Source organism: Nannobrachium achirus (assembly GCF_963921795.1).
Source record: "Nannobrachium achirus genome assembly, chromosome: 19".
NCBI lineage: Eukaryota > Metazoa > Chordata > Actinopteri > Myctophiformes > Myctophidae > Nannobrachium > Nannobrachium achirus.
The window spans coordinates 38,386,156-38,403,650 of NC_137826.1; the positions used below are offsets into that span (position 1 = coordinate 38,386,156).

Consider the following 17,495-nt stretch of genomic DNA (forward strand, 5'->3'; position numbering starts at 1 on the left):
TTTTTTTTTTTATAAAACCGAACTTGTTCGGGATCGGCACTCTGCGATACGATAATAAAGCCGAACTAGTTCGGGATTGGCACTCAATGAGTTAAGAGCAGGTTCAGGTTTCATTTTGTGGTTGTTTTGTTTACCTGTGTTTCAGGTCTAGCTGAGTCCATCGTGGCAGCAGCATGTTCCAGAGTGGGACAGCGAGTGCTCCATGTGGACAGGTCAGAATGACCATGTTATTAGTGGTTTATTAAACCCTTTATTTCTGTTCACGTTGGACACACATACGTAAAGGCTCAGGGAGTGCACTAATCCTTTCATTTCTATTATTTCAATTGGACATTAATCGCTTTTTTCTTTCCCTTGCACCCTGATAACGATAACATCACCTTAATTTTCAGTAATAGCAGCTTCTGGTAGCTACTGGATCAATATGTCACAAACTGTTACTTTTCAGTATTCAAATAAAAAGAATACCGGTAGCTAAACTAGAAGATGTACAAGCTCACAACATCATTGATGTAATGATGCATCTGGTGTTGCAGGAGGAGTTACTATGCAGGGAACTGGGCTAGCTTTACTTTCAACAGCCTCCTGACCTGGATTCAAGAGTACAACAACGTGAGTCTCCTCTCCTCTCCTCTCCTCTCCTCTCTAAGTAGAGTGCAAATCACACTATTATAAGTTAGGCATTTTATTTTGCTCTTACTACATTGACATTTTCTGTTTGATAATGATTGTGTGTGTGTGTGTGTGTGTGTGTGTGTGTGTGTGTGTGTGTGTGTGTGTGTGTGTGTGTGTGTGTGTGTGTGTGTGTGCGTGTGCGGACCATGTGCACTGATAGGCGGTTCAAATAGAGGAGACAGTCCCTGATTGGTCCAGCTTGATAGAGGAAGGAGAGGAAACCATATGTCTGTCATCTACATACTCTGCCATTAGCAACCTCCAGGTGTTCTGTTACGCCAGGTAACGCACGCATGCGCACACGCGCACGCACGCACGCATGCACACACACACACACACACACACACACACACACACACACACACACACACACACACACACACACACACACACACACACACACATGCACACACACACACACACACACACACACACACACACACACACACACACACACACATACACTGGATATGGTAGATGGAGAATGACACACTTGAAATAATTTGTGTTTAATCTAATCTGAGAACTGCTGACAATCTCTAGAGCTATGTACAATTAGTTAAAAAAATATATATATTTAAATTCGTTATTTGAAACTTTCAGTTAATTAGTTCATAAATTGGTAGTGGTTTATTTTCTGTCCTATCCCTAATGAGTCTGAACACTGCTGACTAGGTTGATTAGGCTGCAGCTAGTGATTATTTGCCCAATTGACTAATCAGATTATTTATCTGATCATGATTCTATGAATACATTTTTAGAACATGCAATATGCATGTTTATGAATTATGATATGTTTTCCCCACAGTCAAAAACATAACTTTAGATTGTTATAGTAAGGAACAAAAATAAGCACTGATATTTTGGCAAAGTTGTAATTACCACATAGTATGTGCTTTCCAACAGTTCTTACAAGATACTGCATAAACCCATTATTCAAATACTAAAATGTTCAAGGTTCACTTTTATTTGTCTCCCATATGAGACTTTTGTCTTGGAGTCTGCAGTACAAAAAACACCAAATGTGATTGGATTAATTTCCCCAAGATTGATTATTTTGATTCATCTTTGTGTCCCTGCTTGTCTCCTCAGTGAGGAAGAGGAGGCAGAAGAAGAGGAAGCCACTAAGACTCCTGGTGCTTCAAACGCCACAGAAGAAGAATCGGGAGGAGGAAGTGGCGAGGATGGCTGCACCACAGAGACCACAGGTTTGAATCCCACACATAATCTGAGGGGTCAGCCATATATCGTTGCTGTGGGGTGGAGACCTGTCCAAAACTGTTACTTTTCTGAAAAAGGGGAAAAAAGAGCCTGTGTTCCAGTAGATCCAATGTAGTTATTATTTAGTCACAAGCTCTTGTTAATGCTTTCCGTTGGTTAAATATGTATAAAACCCACAGACCTATCCACTTTCACTTTCAAAACATTTCACATTTTTTAAATATCATAAACTAGACTAGTTTATGAGCTCACAGACTCGAGTTCAGCTCCGGATCCCCTTGTGTTCCTTCGTAAAACTCCCCAATAACTGAGATTTCTCACAATCTGATGAGAATTCTAAAAGTCTTGTTTGTTTTGATCTCCTGTAACAGATGCAGAAACTGGGAACGCCCAAGCACCATCAGAAATACCAGAAAAACAAACCGCAGAAACACAAGAACAGGTGAAACACGGGATGGATAAGTATTCATGTATTTATGGTGGTAATAAATGCAACAATATTTTGGATGAAAATTATGGATATTTGCATCGTGTTAAAGGTTAAATGACATTCTGTTTTTACCAATCATAAAAGTCTTTGCCCTGGTCCTAAAAACATGTTTTAAAATGTTTAAACTTGAAAATCCACTCCATGGAGCCATGGTGTCTCTCTCTGTTTAGGTGTCATGAAAAACGGTCTGTCACCTGAAATACTCTAAACTCACCACCAGGGGAGCCTCTCTCTCCCACTCATTCTAACAAAATAAATATTAGTAGGCCTATAGTGCAGTAAGTACATGTACTTGAGTACAATTTTGAGTATTAGCCCTAACCCTAACCCTAACCCTTTCCAATTTTCAATTCTTATACTTCTACTCCACTACATCTCAGAGGCAAATGCACTTTATCTCTCCACTACAATCATTTGGAGGCTTTAGTTACTAGTAACTTTGTAGATTTTGATTATTAATACAAATCAATCACTTCAGCCCTTATAGGACAGCGATTCTCAAACTATGGTACCCAAAGTGGCCACACACACACACGCACGCACACACGCACGCGCACGCACATACAGATCTGCGGCCGCCCCGGCTCCAACACACAGAGATGCGTGCTCGCATTTTTTGTTGCTTTCGCACAAGACAGTGGCTGTGACACAGACACACACACAACCATGGCAGCTAAAGAGGCTGAGCTAAGCCCTGGCCTGAGGCATACGCGTCTGCATGATCAGCGGGGAATTGTGTCATTACGAGCCGAGGCGCGGGTGTTTTTTCTTACCCCGGGAACGATACATTACCGGAGCCCTGCGGTTACTATGTACCTTCGCGGAGTTCAATTTAGACCGTCGGCGCCGCGGTAACGTTCAGCTCCGCTCCGCAATGCAGAAAAACGTCATGGTCCTTTGTAGTTATAGCAACATATTTTGGCTAAATGCCTCAGTTTAGAGAAACACCTATTGCTTGTGTTATAGCGTTTTACTGTCTGCTCGCATTACTGTCTGTCTGTGTGTGTGTGTGTGTGTGTGTGTGTGTGTGTGTGTGTGTGTGTGTGGGTGCGCTGTGCACTGTCACAGCAACGACAGAGTGTCGGTAAAAGGAGGGAGGTTCCACTTAGCTCTACCCCGGGGAGCAGTGCACTGTTAGTCGGACACAGCCGACACAGAGTGTCGGTAAGAAGGAGAGAGGTTCCGCTGTGCGCAAATACATAGCGATTTTAATTATTTCACTAAAGCATAAACAGACTACTTGATATGAAGGATATTGATGTAAATAAGATATTTGAATGGATAAATGTATTTTATATGCCCATATTTACAATTAAAGGACGATATAATGTAAGAGGTCACTTCCTCAAAACTTGGGCTGTGGAGAAATAACTCTATGGGAGAAATACAGACAGGGAGACTGGGAGAGAGGAGGACTGACGACGTATGAGTCCAGTATCCAATGAACTGCGCGTTTGAGACTCATTATGCAGAAACCGGCACAAACACACAGATAGCAGGAAAACCACTGCATGTCAAAAGTTGTGTTTTTTTTGGTCTAATTGAGGCCAGGGAACATTAAAAAAAGCATAAAAAACTCAAAATTTATTTTTGGATGTCACCACCCCTTTAAGATGGAAGACGTAACACTGACTAATCACGTAATGTAGGTTTCAGAGACAGAGCAGGAGGGGCCTAAGGACAGCCAGTCCCTCCCCTCTCCTTCTGAGAGCCAATCGGAGCCAGTCAGGAAGAAGATCACCTATGCTCAGCTGCTGAAGGAAGGACGACGATTCAATATCGACTTGGTTTCAAAGGTTTCTATTCTATTCTAAAAGTTGTATTGTGATATATTATATATAAAAAAAACTGCTATAGTCTGTAGTCGTTCTTTAAAGGAAGTGATATGTCAAGTCTGTAAAGTTAATCACATACGGTAGATGGTGGTTTTCACCTCTGCCTTTCCTTTTTCTGTCCTTTCTTTCCCCGCCAGTTGATGTATTCTCGTGGCCCATTGGTTGACCTGCTCATTAAATCAAACGTCAGCCGCTACGCAGAGTTCAAGAACCTCACCAGGATTCTGACCTATCGGGACGGCCGAGTAGAACAGGTAGGACCGCCCTGGAACACGCCATGCTTCTGCTTATGGGGACGTTTGGAAAATGCATTCCATATTCTTTGGGACGTGGAATGCATCGTCGCTGTCGGGCAGAAACCCTGTATGTCCAAAACGGTTACTTTTCAGGAAATGGAAAAAGCACCTATGTTTCAATGAGATGTGTTTTGTATATCTGCTATTTTTTGAACTGACAAAGTAAAAGGTAAAATAATTGTTTAAGTGGTTCAAATCTTAAGTGACAGATGCTTTCCCCGGTTTTAATGGGTTAATTGACATATTTATAGTTGCCCTTAACTCTTATACCGCTTTGGACGTTCCTGTTCGCCCCAATTCTCAAGAGACCTCTGCGCCAATGCGGCGCTCGTTCGCGTTCGTTCGTTCGTTCATTTACCTTGTTGAAGCTGATGAGGGGTCGCGCCGCCGTGTACTGTAAACACATTTTCCGCGGTGATGGTGTAAAAAATCCATTATGCGTTAACATCAACGGAGACCAATTCAAAATTCTGTGGCCAGTGACTGGTCTGAATCACATAACAGGCAAATTCACATTCATTCTCGCATGACGCCGCCCTCTGCTGCCTGGCAGACCAAAGTGCACTATTGCACAATCAAAAAATAAATAAATAAATAAATAAATGTCTGTCTATCTACTATAACGTCGCAAAGGTAAGCCGCTTTTTGATGGCACCAGACCCAATAAATAAATAAATAATCTGGCAGTAGGAGAGTTAATTATTATGGTTTGGAACCTTTCTGTAACTTTGATTACAGGATATTTTTTTAAATGAGCAGAAATCATATTCATCCCTAGCTCAGAATGTGGTATATTTGTTTGCGTGTCGGTGTGTGTTTCTATCAAACAATCTAGTGTGTTTGTGTTTGTGTGCGCCTTTCTAATAATCTGCCTGTGTGTTTGAGTGTGTCTAGAGGGCTAGAGGACAACACACACACACACACACACACACACACACACACACACACACACACACACACACACACACACACACACACACACACACACACACACACACACACACACACACACACACACAGATGGATGGCCGATGGCTGACCTCCCTCCCTCAGCCCTCTGCCTCTTCTCTCTCTCTCTCTCTCTCTCTCTCTCTCTCTCTCTCTCTCTCTCTCTCTTCCTCTCTCTCTCTCTCTCTCTCTCTCTCTCTCTCTCTCTCTACATTCACACCTCCATCTCTCCATCCACACATCCCTTCAACCACCAGCTGATACATTCTGTCTGTCTGTCTGTCTGTCTGTCAGTCCATCTGTCAGATAAGATACAGATAAGATAAGACCTTTTATTGATCCCGCGGGGGAAAGTCAGTCGCCCAAATCAGCCACCAAAGTCAGCACAGCAGTTAAGATACAGTTACAGGGCAAGAAGGTACTGTAGATACAGCAGGGTAAAATATGTTACTTGAACAAAATATACACCCTCAACAGTGCTTTCATAGTGCAGGACAAACAGAATTATAAGAAAACGACACACCATCAGATAGTGTCAGAGATAGCAGCTAGCAGTCTTTTAAAAAGATAAAAACTATGACCAAAAATATTTGTCGTCTACCTTTTTTCTCTGATGGAAACGAAATAAAAAATAAAATAAAAACTAAGCTATGATGACTAAATACATTGACAGTTTCGTCAAAAAAAGAAAAACTAGACTAAATGTTAGGGAGGGAGTAGAGAAGATATCCTGTAGTACTACGTAATTTTTTGCTTGCTTGTGCTCCATAAACATGTGTCGAAAAGACACATGACTAAATTAAATTAAATATAAATTTGCTGTAAACATTAACACTGTCGCAGAGCTGACCTGTCGGTCTGTCCGTCTAATCCTTCTACTGTAGGTTCCATGTAGCAGAGCTGCACAGTCTGTCTGTCCATCTGTCTAGGTTCCATGCAATATAGAACTTATCTGTGTGCGTGTGTGTGTGTGTGTGTGTATGTCTAGGTTCCGTGCAGCAGAGCGGATGTGTTTGCCAGTAAGCAGCTGAGTGTGGTGGAGAAGAGGATGCTGATGAAGTTTCTCACCTTCTGTCTGGACTACCAGGACCAGCCACAGGAATACCAAGGTACTCCAAACCTCTCAGCCCGGCTGGCAGTGTCTCTCTAATGAAAAAGTCTGAGAACCACTGAGCCAAATACAGTAAATGCACTGCTTACCATTCACCGTTGATGCCTTGCTCAACAGAGTTCGCCGAGCGCCCCTTCGCGGAGTTCCTCCGCACACAGAAGCTGACGGAGAACCTGCAGCACTTCCTGCATCATTCCATCGCCATGGTGACGGAGGACACGCCCACGGAGGAGGGTCTGGCGTCCACGCGTCACTTCCTCCGGTGTCTGGGTCGCTATGGCAACACGCCCTTCCTGTTCCCACTGTACGGTCTGGGAGAGATCCCCCAGTGTTTCTGTAGGTGAGAGATCAATCTGTTGTAATATTTTAATGAGTGTGGTTGCTATAGGCAACACACTATTGTTCTTGGTGGGAATGTGCGTGCAAAATGTCACGGAAATCATCATGATTTGAGGATTTTTTTCAAAACGGAGCACTCCTGCAAACCTTGGAAGTCAATGTTAGCCGATTAGGATGGAATATGAAAAAAGTTTCATTTAATGACTATAGAGATACTATGTACCAATTTGCGTGTTTCTTTGGACAAAATCTGTTGGATTAACTCTTTGAGTGCCAGCGCCCTCTAGGGGCCAAAGAATGCCAGCGCATCTCTCATAGGCGAGCGCTTTAGCTTCCAGGACTTCACCTTCCAGGACCTGACGTGCTCACGTTCATGCACGGCATGGAAATGTCCCGGATGAAGATGCTAACAGAATGGCTATTCCCATTTTGTCATCTAAAAGATCATTTTTGGGCGATTTCGCCGTAAATAAACCTCGCGCCGCTTCCCGAAAACACAAAAAAGAGATATAAGCCTTTAAAGATGCGGTCTTTCATTGGATTAGGCGGAGATTGGCGATTGCGTTCGCAAATTACGGCTGGCCGGGAGGTTGCTAGCTTTCGGCTAGTAGCTAGAAAAATCAGGCCAGGCTTCAGAAGGCCTCTTATCATTTTATTCATTTAATTAAATAAAGCCGAACTACTTCGGGATCGGCACACTCGTGTACTCATCGGAAGCGGCGCCGAACATCGGGTGAACATTGGGGAGCTCAAAAATGTATTTTAAACCATTTTTAATGGAATATATCGTCGGACAGAGTAGAACGGCTAGCTGGCTAGCGGCTAGCGAGCCAGGACCACCCACGACTCTACAAGCAGCTTGGGGTAAGTGAATTAATAAAAAAAAGATTGTATTGGATTGAAATAAAGCCGAACTAGTTCGGGATCGGCACCAGATGAGTTAATGTCCAAAAATTTGTTTTTTTCACAAATCGGCCTCCTGGTGGCGCCATAACAGCCCATGTGAAAGATTTGGGGTAGAGGTTCTGCTCTGGCACCGAGGGAGTGTGCGTGCACAGTTTCGCTGCCATCGTGGCAACGGTGCCGGAGATTAGCTGTTTACAGGCGGACGGACGGACGGACGGACGGACGGACGGACAGACAGAATTGTAGGCATCTTTGTGTAGTATGGCTAAAGCACACAGTGTGATGCAACTCAATCACTGTATCCATTTGGCCTGGTTAAGCTCCATTCATTTATAATAATAACAATAATACAAACTTAATTTATAAAGCGCTTTTCAAAAACAGTGTTACAAAGTGCTTTACAATGTCAAGATAAAAACTATCCATACGGATAAACAACAGTCAATTCAAATTCACAGGTAAAATAAAACCGAAACATACTGTACATTAGAGGTTCGCGGATGGCGGTTTTAGCCGCGGTTAACCGCCGGTTGGGCGGATTTTGGTCAATCAAATATGATAATTAATTAACGTGTAACGTAACGTGTTTTTCATGAGGCAATGTCCATGATTAAACTTACAGCTGTGTCCACTTAAAGCCATCAGCATGCCTTGCGCTGGTTGCACATTGCCAAACCGTGCTAAAAAGTTAAACCTCTCATAGCTCCATCGCGCATTTTTGCACAGTGAGTCGGTAAGAGTGAACTTCTCACTAGCAAGCTGTGTGTGTCCATTTCTCTCTCTCTCTTTCTCTCGCTCTCTCTGCCTTGCGTCGCCGTCTCTATCTGTGTGTGTGTGTGCGTGCGCGCACGCCTGCCTGCCACCTCCTGCCTTATAGAATAGGTTAGGTTCATTTGTTTATTAGAGTGACCTCCGTATGTTCAGCGCAGCGCAGCATGATTCATAAAAAAGAAGAAGAAAAAAGACGAACGGACATTCCGTAGGCTAAATGAATCAATTCTGTGATCGCGCAACTAAGAAAACTGGGAATATCAGAAAATAATAATAATTTGACATTATGGAAGATGTGGATGGTTCTGTAAATTGGATGATATAATTAATGCGGTTGGATAATGGGGGGTTAATGAAAACCACTACTGTACATACTGTACTTGTACATACATGTATAATAAATTGAAAGTAACACAATTGAGACCACCATTTAGCATCATTCAGCTTGCCACAGAGCCAGTGTTTGACTCATATTGAATGGACATTGTCTCTCTCGCCCGCCAGTCAATAAGATAATGCATCGTTTTAGTTTTTCTTTTTTCTTTTTTAAATTTGTGTCAGACACATGGTTCATTAAAGTCTACAATGGGGAATAAACCAGCATAGGACCCCATCACCAAAGCGCCTTCTTTATCTGTTTAATATGCTGACGGGATCAAAGCATCTTCCCACATTCTGGATTCATTCCAGAGTTGTTAGCCACGCTGATTGTTGTACGTACCCTAAACCACTGACAACAGACCAACTGGCAGACTGACTGACTGATCATGACAATTCATTGTCATTGATTCTCCGATACGGTTTTAAGTTGGTTCTTGGTTCTAAATATCGGTTAACCCATTAAGACCTGAGGCCGATTCTACAAACGTCTCCTAAATCCTAACAATTTTATGAAAAAACGTATGTTGCCATATCAGTGCTGCTCAAAACCTCAAGGACCCCCGCAATTATGTTTTTTGCCGCTGAACCCCATTCATATCACGATTATTGTGACAAAAGAAATCACGATTTACGATATTATCACGATAATCAAAATCCATTATCCTGGGGCGGAACATTTGCCAAAAAATAGCAGATCTACAAGCTCACAACACGTCGCTTGCGACGCGTTGCGAGCTTGTAGATCGGCTATTTTTTGGCAAAGACATTTGATAGAGAGTGAAAAAAGACTGTATCAAGTACGCATATTATAAGTACTTTTTACCAATTATAGAGGGTTAAAGTGGTACAGGATAATGCAGCTCGGCAAATAAAAGGTCAATTGATCCCAGTGCATAACGGAGGACAATATCACGATAAATTAAATCTCCACGATACGATTATCGTGAGTGTTTTTTATCACGATAATATCACGGATCGTCCTATCCCTACTAGAAATATTGGGACCCCCAGAAGCAAAGATTTGAATAAAAAAAAATCGCTATAAAACAATATATAAAGCTCGGATATACAAGCTTGCAGCATGAAGTGAAGCTTGTACATCTGCTATTTTTATAGCCAAAGTATACAATAACGGTTAAAGTGGGTAAAATCTGAAATGACACCGAAGCTTTACGTGATTTTCATTGGACTTGCTCCTGAATCGATCAATCAGTGGGCTATCAGCGTGTCTATATGTAGGACACACTGTTTATCTCTTGCTCAATCTGTCACTTTTTATAGCCGCCATTTGATGCTTTTAAGATCTTTTAATCTTTTCCATTTCATGTCTCTTTCAAAGAAACTCGCTGGCAGATTATTGGCCGTGCGCGCGGGCGCGTGTGTGTGTGTGTGTGTGTGTGTGTGTGTGTGTGTGTGTGTGTGTGTGTGTGTGTGTGTGTGTGTGTGTGTGTGTGTGTGTGTGTGTGTGTGTGTGTGTGTGTGTGTGTGTGTGTGTGTGTGTGTGTGTGTGTGTGTGTGTGTGTGTGTGTGTGTGACAGTAACTAAGTACAGGCATTTCACAGCCTGTCCCTCAAGACCTAAAGTGCTAAAAGGTGACCATTGACTCGGAAGACACACACACACACACACACACACACACACACACACACACACACACACACACACACACACACACACACACACACACACACACACACACACACACACACACATACATAGATAGACACACACACACACTGTCCCCGGCCCGATCTGCGTCTGCTATATCTGTAGGAGCACACTAAAAGTTTGATTAGAAAGGGGAAGGGGAGGGGGTAGGTTAGAGAGAGAGAGAGAGGGGGGCTTCAACACGAAGCAGGAGAAGTAGAGTGAGAGAATAGAGAGGTGAAGCAGGTGTGTATCCCATCGTTCATTTAAAAGAATGATCTCTCCCATGCTGACATCAATTTCCTACACAACCATGATTAACAACCTTTGTTCCTCCCCCTGCTCCCCTCCTCTTCATCCCCTGCTCCTCCTCCCCACTTTGCTCCTGCTTAAGGCTGGCTGATATGACTTCAAATCAATATCACCACTCTCTGAAAGTTTTGCCTCCGTAACGATTATTTAAAAAAAGTGAGCCTGAGTGAGAATAGCAGTTCTACAAGCTTGCAGCGCATCGCAGTGTTGCGAGCTTGTGGCTCGGCAATCTTTTTGCTCGCTACCATTGTTGGAACGAAGTATAATACAGGGTTATGTGGTTAATCAGACATTTTAGATTATTATTATTATTGTCAGTTCTTTGATGTTTAGTAAATTAATAATTTACTATACAAGCAAGGTTTTTTGTTTTATATAATTTAAAATTATATAAAACAAAAAAACCTTGCTTGTTGATTATTCAGTTATTGTTTCTTAACACTTGCCATGGTTTTGCCATGACTAATGTAGATTAATACTGTGTATCTTTCTTATCGTTTTACCTGATTTCCGGCGGCGGCATGCACGGACCATGTGGCGGCCCTCGTTTACAGCTGTTCAACGTCTTTTCTTTCACACGGAGAAGAAAAAATACAACTGCAGCGATGCATGAGTTATATATAGTCCATAGAACATGGGCCGTCTTGACCAAACGGGCAATGGGGGATAAACAAAGAGAGAAAAAGCCATTTTACTGCACCCAGAGAGAATGGATGTGAATGAGGAAATGAAGTCGAGCAGGAGCTGCTTTCGCTAAGCATCATGGGATATGACGTTTTTTCGCTCACAAGCCGCCGCCGCCACGGCACGGCTTGGTGCTGCACCGCGGTAATTCTTATCACGTTCCTGGACGTTTTTGGCATCCGAAGTGTTAGTATCGGTTGATATATTTTTGGTTAATTGCCCAGCCCTGCTCCTGTTCTCCTCTCCTCTCCTCTCCTCTCCTCTCCTCTCCTCTCCATCCCCCATTCCCCCCGCTCCCCTCCTCCTCGGCTCCTATTTAACGTATACATCCGCTGTTCCTCCCTCCTCCCCTCCCGGTTGAGATGGATTTGTTGAGTCAAGAATTTGTCTCCTCTACTCAAAAGTTAAAGATCAAGGAATTAGACTTTTAGATTAGGTGTTAGATTTTTTGATTTATAATATTCATTAATTTGCTTCCAGCCTTTTGAAGAGGCTGTTGAAAGTGGGCATCTGTTTTAGTTTTAGCATCCAGTTAAGAGTTTCCCGACAAAGCATTTAGTTGACTAAAGCCTGAGTTGCACTTAACAGTAGCTGCTTGTGGGTGTCGCGCACCGCACAAGCTTAACGACACAGAACTCGCTGCGACGCAGGCTTTAGCTTTCCACAGCCAAGTAGCATGACATTACAGCCCACACAGAGATTACTGTTTTAACTAATGTCAATTTTCCAGTAGCACAGTATAGCACACTTGAGCTCGTGTCCGTGCTGATCTGTGTTTGCATTACATACTCGCAGCGGGAGCTTCCTGAGCTGACCTATGCGTGCCGGTGCCTTGCCTCATCCGAGCTGTATTGATGCTACGGTCACCTGAAAGGATTAAACGTGTCGTCAAAGTGACAAGAAAGTCCCTTTTTTTTTTAATATTGTTTGCAAGTAGGAAAACTATGCATGTTTTATACCTAACCCTAAACACTAGCAAAAAGGGCGGTTTCAACTCAATTCTTTTTCTCCCCAGTTTAGTAAGTATGCCAACTGATTCCTCCCCACACACAGTTCTTTGTTATCACTAGGGCTGTCATGATTATGACATTTTACATGACTATTAATTGTCACTCAAATAACGATAAACGAATAGCGAATAGCGAATAGCGAATAACGATTTAATTGTGTTTTTGTCGTTGACAATTACATTTCTGTTTGGCTTTTACGCTTTGAAGTTGCACATGGCAATTATGACACATAACTTAAATATACAAAGAAATTACTGACATATTTGACAACTTAATACCTGTACTTAAAAAAGAACATTGATAGTGGAAATAGAACATTGATAGCTCACAACGCGTCGCATCGCGAGCTTGTAGATCTGCTATTTCCACTACTTTTTTAAAGTGTTTGAAACTATATTAACATTTCTCAACATGGAAATGATTATGACAATTATGCAAAATAATTGCGATTAGAGGATAATGTAATAATTGTGACAACCCTAGTTATCACTCTGTTGTGTATCCTACCGGCTCACCTGACTGTGTGGAGCCCCCCACCAGGAGGACGTAGAGCCTTCGTCCTAGTCCTCCCACCCAACACTCCCTGTTTACAGATATCCCAGCCCATAGGAGTATGTGCAATGACAAATATCACCCATCCCCCGAACACGGGCCAATTGTGTTCGCATAGACGCCTGTCAAAGCCGGTTGCACCGCGGTGGATTAGAACCCACAACCTCTGTGGTCGTGTGGGGGTCCACCCTATGTTCCCCAGGTTCTATATTCCCTAGGTTCTATGTTCCCCACTTCCCCCCCCCAAAAATGTTTTATGTTCCCCACCCACCCTCCCCACAAAAAGGTTCTATGTTCCCCTCTCAACCAAAATAAGGATCTACTGTATGTTCCCCCATACTATACTGTATGTTCCCAACTCAAATGCGGGAAATGGTGGGACATCTGGGCACAACATGTGGGCAATCCTAATTTAGGTGCCCAGTTGCGCGGGTGCCCAGATGTCTCCACCCCTAAGTGCCCACTCGTCTATGTGCCCACATGTCCCTATTGCCCAGATGTCCAGGTGCCCACTCGTCCAGATTCCCAGTCATAACAAAAGTATGGTGTCCAGATGTCCCTATTGCCCCCTGTCCCACTAGTATTCGTACTTTCTCCCCATTATTGGATGTTTTGATTTGTCATTAATAATTAGAAATTAATGTTTCCTGCATTTCTGGATGAGTGGGGAACATAAAACCTTTTCTGAAGTTAAGCAGGGAACATAGAACCTTTTTTGTGGGGGTAAGTGGGGAACATAGAACCTGGGGAACATAGAACCAGGGGAACATAGAACCTGGGGAACATAGGTACGGTCCCGTGGTGACATTTGAGTGAAATCTTTGATCAGTGCTGCACATTCATAAACCCACTCTGAGCCCCATTTCTCTCTACAATGCTATGGGGCTCTGGACCAGAGCTATTTGCAGTCTTGCATGTTAATAATGGCATTGGTTGAGCACAGTTGGTGAGACAGTCAGTGGTCCGCAAAGCATTCACTGGGAATCCGTGGACCCTAGGTCGGGGTTCACTGCACACCTGTGACTGCCGCAATCTAGACCATGACCCGATCACGTCTAGTGTCAATGCATCTTCATTGAGGATGTCTGTTATCTGACTAGATGAAACATAATGCCATAACCTCTGTAAAAAAAACTATGATCCTTTATATCCTTTATATTTTAATTATTTCACTGAACAAAATGTTTGTTCCTAATATCATTCTCTTTAGAATGATGCCTGTAGAAGTACCAACAGGGTTAGTGTGATGCTTCTAGCTCATATAGGTCATGAATATTAATGAGGAGGGTGTCGCCCCTGGCACACCTCGTTTGCATATTAGATGACGCTTGCTGGAGATTTTCACTTACATGCATGCACTCACGCAAGCGCGCACACACACATATGCGAACACACACATATGCGAACACACATGCACAGCCAAGTCATTTTTGCAAGTAGTGTGTATGTGATTCTGGTGTAAAATAATTTGTGATTTGATTTTAAATATTAAATTGATTTTATATACTATTACTAATATTTAATATTTTTGACTACATTTTTAAATTAACATCTGAAATATATTTTATTGCGACCGCCAGGGAGCAGTTTACTATGAAAACCTCCACCGGCCGTCCGTCCGTCACACGTCACACGTCACACCTTTGCCCTGCTCATATCTCCGCATCAGTATGACATCACACCACATGTGTACACAAACCTTTGTGTACGTTGCTGTGGCAACAGTCTGTTGTTGCTGGTCTGTTAGTGTACGTTAGCAACCACCTTAGCAACCATGGTTTTACCCTAGCAACCAACTGTTTACCCTAGCAACCAACTGTTTACCATAGCAACCATGTTTTTTTACCCTAGCAACCAACTGTTTACCATAGCAACCAGATACGCAGAGCAGGGATCTCCATATATGGGCATAAACAGGTGACATCACACTGATGTCAGATACTCAGAGCAGGGATTTCTCCATAATATATGGGCATAAAAGGGATTCTGTTAGGGATCTCCATATATGGGCATAAAAGGGATTCTGTTAGGGATCTCCATATATAGGCATACAAGGGATTCTGTTAGGGATCTCCATATATGGGCATAAAAGGGATTCTGTTAGGGATCTCCATATATGGGCATAAAAGGGATTCTGTTAGGGATCTCCATATATGGGCATAAAAGGGATTCTGTTAGGGATCTCCATATATGGGCATAAAAGGGATTCTGTTAGGGATCTCCATATATGGGCATAAAAGGGATTCTGTTAGCTGTTAGTGATCTCCATATATGGGCATAAAAGGGATGCTGTTAGGGATCTCCATATATGGGCATAAAAGGGATTCTGTTAGGGATCTCCATATATGGGCATGAAAGGGATTCTGTTAGGGATCTCCATATATGGGCATAAAAGGGATTGTATCCCAGATGATGCCCTGTTAGGAGATCCACACTAACAGAATCCATATATGGTCCTACCGACAGCTGCTATAAGCCAACCCTGGCGATAAGGTCTGAGTCGAAGAAATACTTCTTTCCTGGCAAGAATTGCCCCTTTATACTGTAGGGCTCGTTTGTGTATTGTATGACATCACGCCACATCATCGGCTGAGGACTGTGTGATGTCATCATATCTCCATATATGGAGACATAAGTTGCTCATGCCCAAATATGGGCTGGTGAGGTCAGACTTAGTGTGATGCGTAGGTTATCTCCATATATGGAGATTCAACTTCAATGAGTATTTTTAAACAATTATAGTGTAATCTAGTATTCATTTAAACCTGATAACCAAATGGACCCGTAATTCTGAGAGTGTAACATTTTTACCAAATTGTCCTTTAATTGAATCCTTTGAATTTGTACACATATGAGCACACTCCCGAGTGTTAAATTGACCTTTCAGGTAACAGTATTGCATGTCTCTTTTAGGCCTCGAACACATAAGAAAACATGTTACCTATGCTTTAGGAAGGGCAGCCTTAAAGCAAGTTGCTTCTTCAAAGCCATGTGACTTCCATAGGGAATGAATTGGACGCTGCTTTACCCCCCACCTCCCCCCAGGTAAAGCAGTAGGTAACATGCTTTTTATGTGTGTCCGAGGCCTAAAGGGTCATTCCCACCAGGCAAGATAAAGATTAGAAATATCTTTCTCAATTGGAGTGGATGGGAGCGTCCAGTGTGGACACCACCATCCACTTCAATATATATATTATATTGAAGTGGATGATATTTTGTATTTTTATCTTCATCTTTATCTTTATCTTGCCCGGTGGGACCCTTTAGAAGTAATAGAGAGTGGCTTTAAGGCCATTGATGTCAAAGTAAAAACACCTGCACTGGATTCTGTCTGCTCGGTTAATAATAATTTCTCCCTGGTTGGTCTGTAAACGTTGATAACTATTAAAAATCGCAGCAGGTTATTGTGTGTGTGTGTGTGTGTGTGTGTGTGTGTGTGTGTGTGTGTGTGTGTGTGTGTGTGTGTGTGTGTGTGTGTGTGTGTGTGTGTGTGTGTGTGTGTGTGTGTGTGTGTGTGTGTGTGTGTGTGTGTGTAATAATTTGTTTGTGATGTAATTTCCCGTCATCATATTTATTACTTTGTTTTCTTTTAATTAAGCCGTTCCCGTTTTGCACGCACGCACGCACGCACGCACGCACGCACGCACGCACGCACGCACGCACGCACGCACGCACGCACGCACACACACACACACACACACACACACACACTCTACCAGGAACATGATAGTGGTGTTCCGTCATACAGTATGTGAGAGAGAAAGGACAGTCATCTCTGTCCATCTAGTCTCATTTTTTCACATCCCTCTCCTCTCAGACCCCCCCCCCCCCCTCCCCAATGTAAAAATTGGCACGCTAAATTAAAAAGGTTTAAAAAGATCTAAAGGTTTGATGCATGAACGCACACACATGCAACGCAGGCACACACACACACACACACACACACACGTACTGTACGCACACACACACGGGGCGTCATTAACATGAGCTGACAGACATTTAGATTGCTATTAGTTTTTAATTAAGTGTGTGTGTGTGTGTGTGTGTGTGTGTGTGTGTGTGTGTGTGTGTGTGTGTGTGTGTGTGTGTGTGTGTGTTGGTTTGTCTATGGATGCCTCAAAAAACGGCCGCAGACAGGACCCCTCTGTGAACCCCGACCCTGCAGACGCACGCACGCACGCACGCACGCACGCACGCACGCACGCACGCACGCACACACACACACACACACACACACACACACTTACACACTTACACGCAAAGCTAGATTCTTATACTGTCATCATCTCGTCTGGGGAGATTAGATGTGTGTGTGTG

At 43.0% G+C, this 17,495-nt stretch overlaps 1 protein-coding gene across 1 annotated transcript in view; it reads left to right on the forward strand.

Annotated features, from left to right (window-relative positions):
* LOC308304810 (rab proteins geranylgeranyltransferase component A 1-like) overlaps nt 1-17,495 on the forward strand; it is a gene marked incomplete at its 3' end in the record, with an annotated part of 50,846 nt that overhangs the window by 13,114 nt on the left and 20,237 nt on the right. Inside the window, exons 2-11 of the mRNA XM_080749439.1 lie at nt 146-212; nt 537-612; nt 836-957; nt 1,768-1,883; nt 2,268-2,338; nt 3,455-3,550; nt 4,036-4,182; nt 4,359-4,475; nt 6,454-6,574; nt 6,694-6,916. Coding sequence (XP_080605565.1) covers nt 146-212; nt 537-612; nt 836-957; nt 1,768-1,883; nt 2,268-2,338; nt 3,455-3,550; nt 4,036-4,182; nt 4,359-4,475; nt 6,454-6,574; nt 6,694-6,916 — 1,156 coding nt within the window. The remainder of the gene's footprint in view (nt 1-145; nt 213-536; nt 613-835; nt 958-1,767; nt 1,884-2,267; nt 2,339-3,454; nt 3,551-4,035; nt 4,183-4,358; nt 4,476-6,453; nt 6,575-6,693; nt 6,917-17,495) is intronic.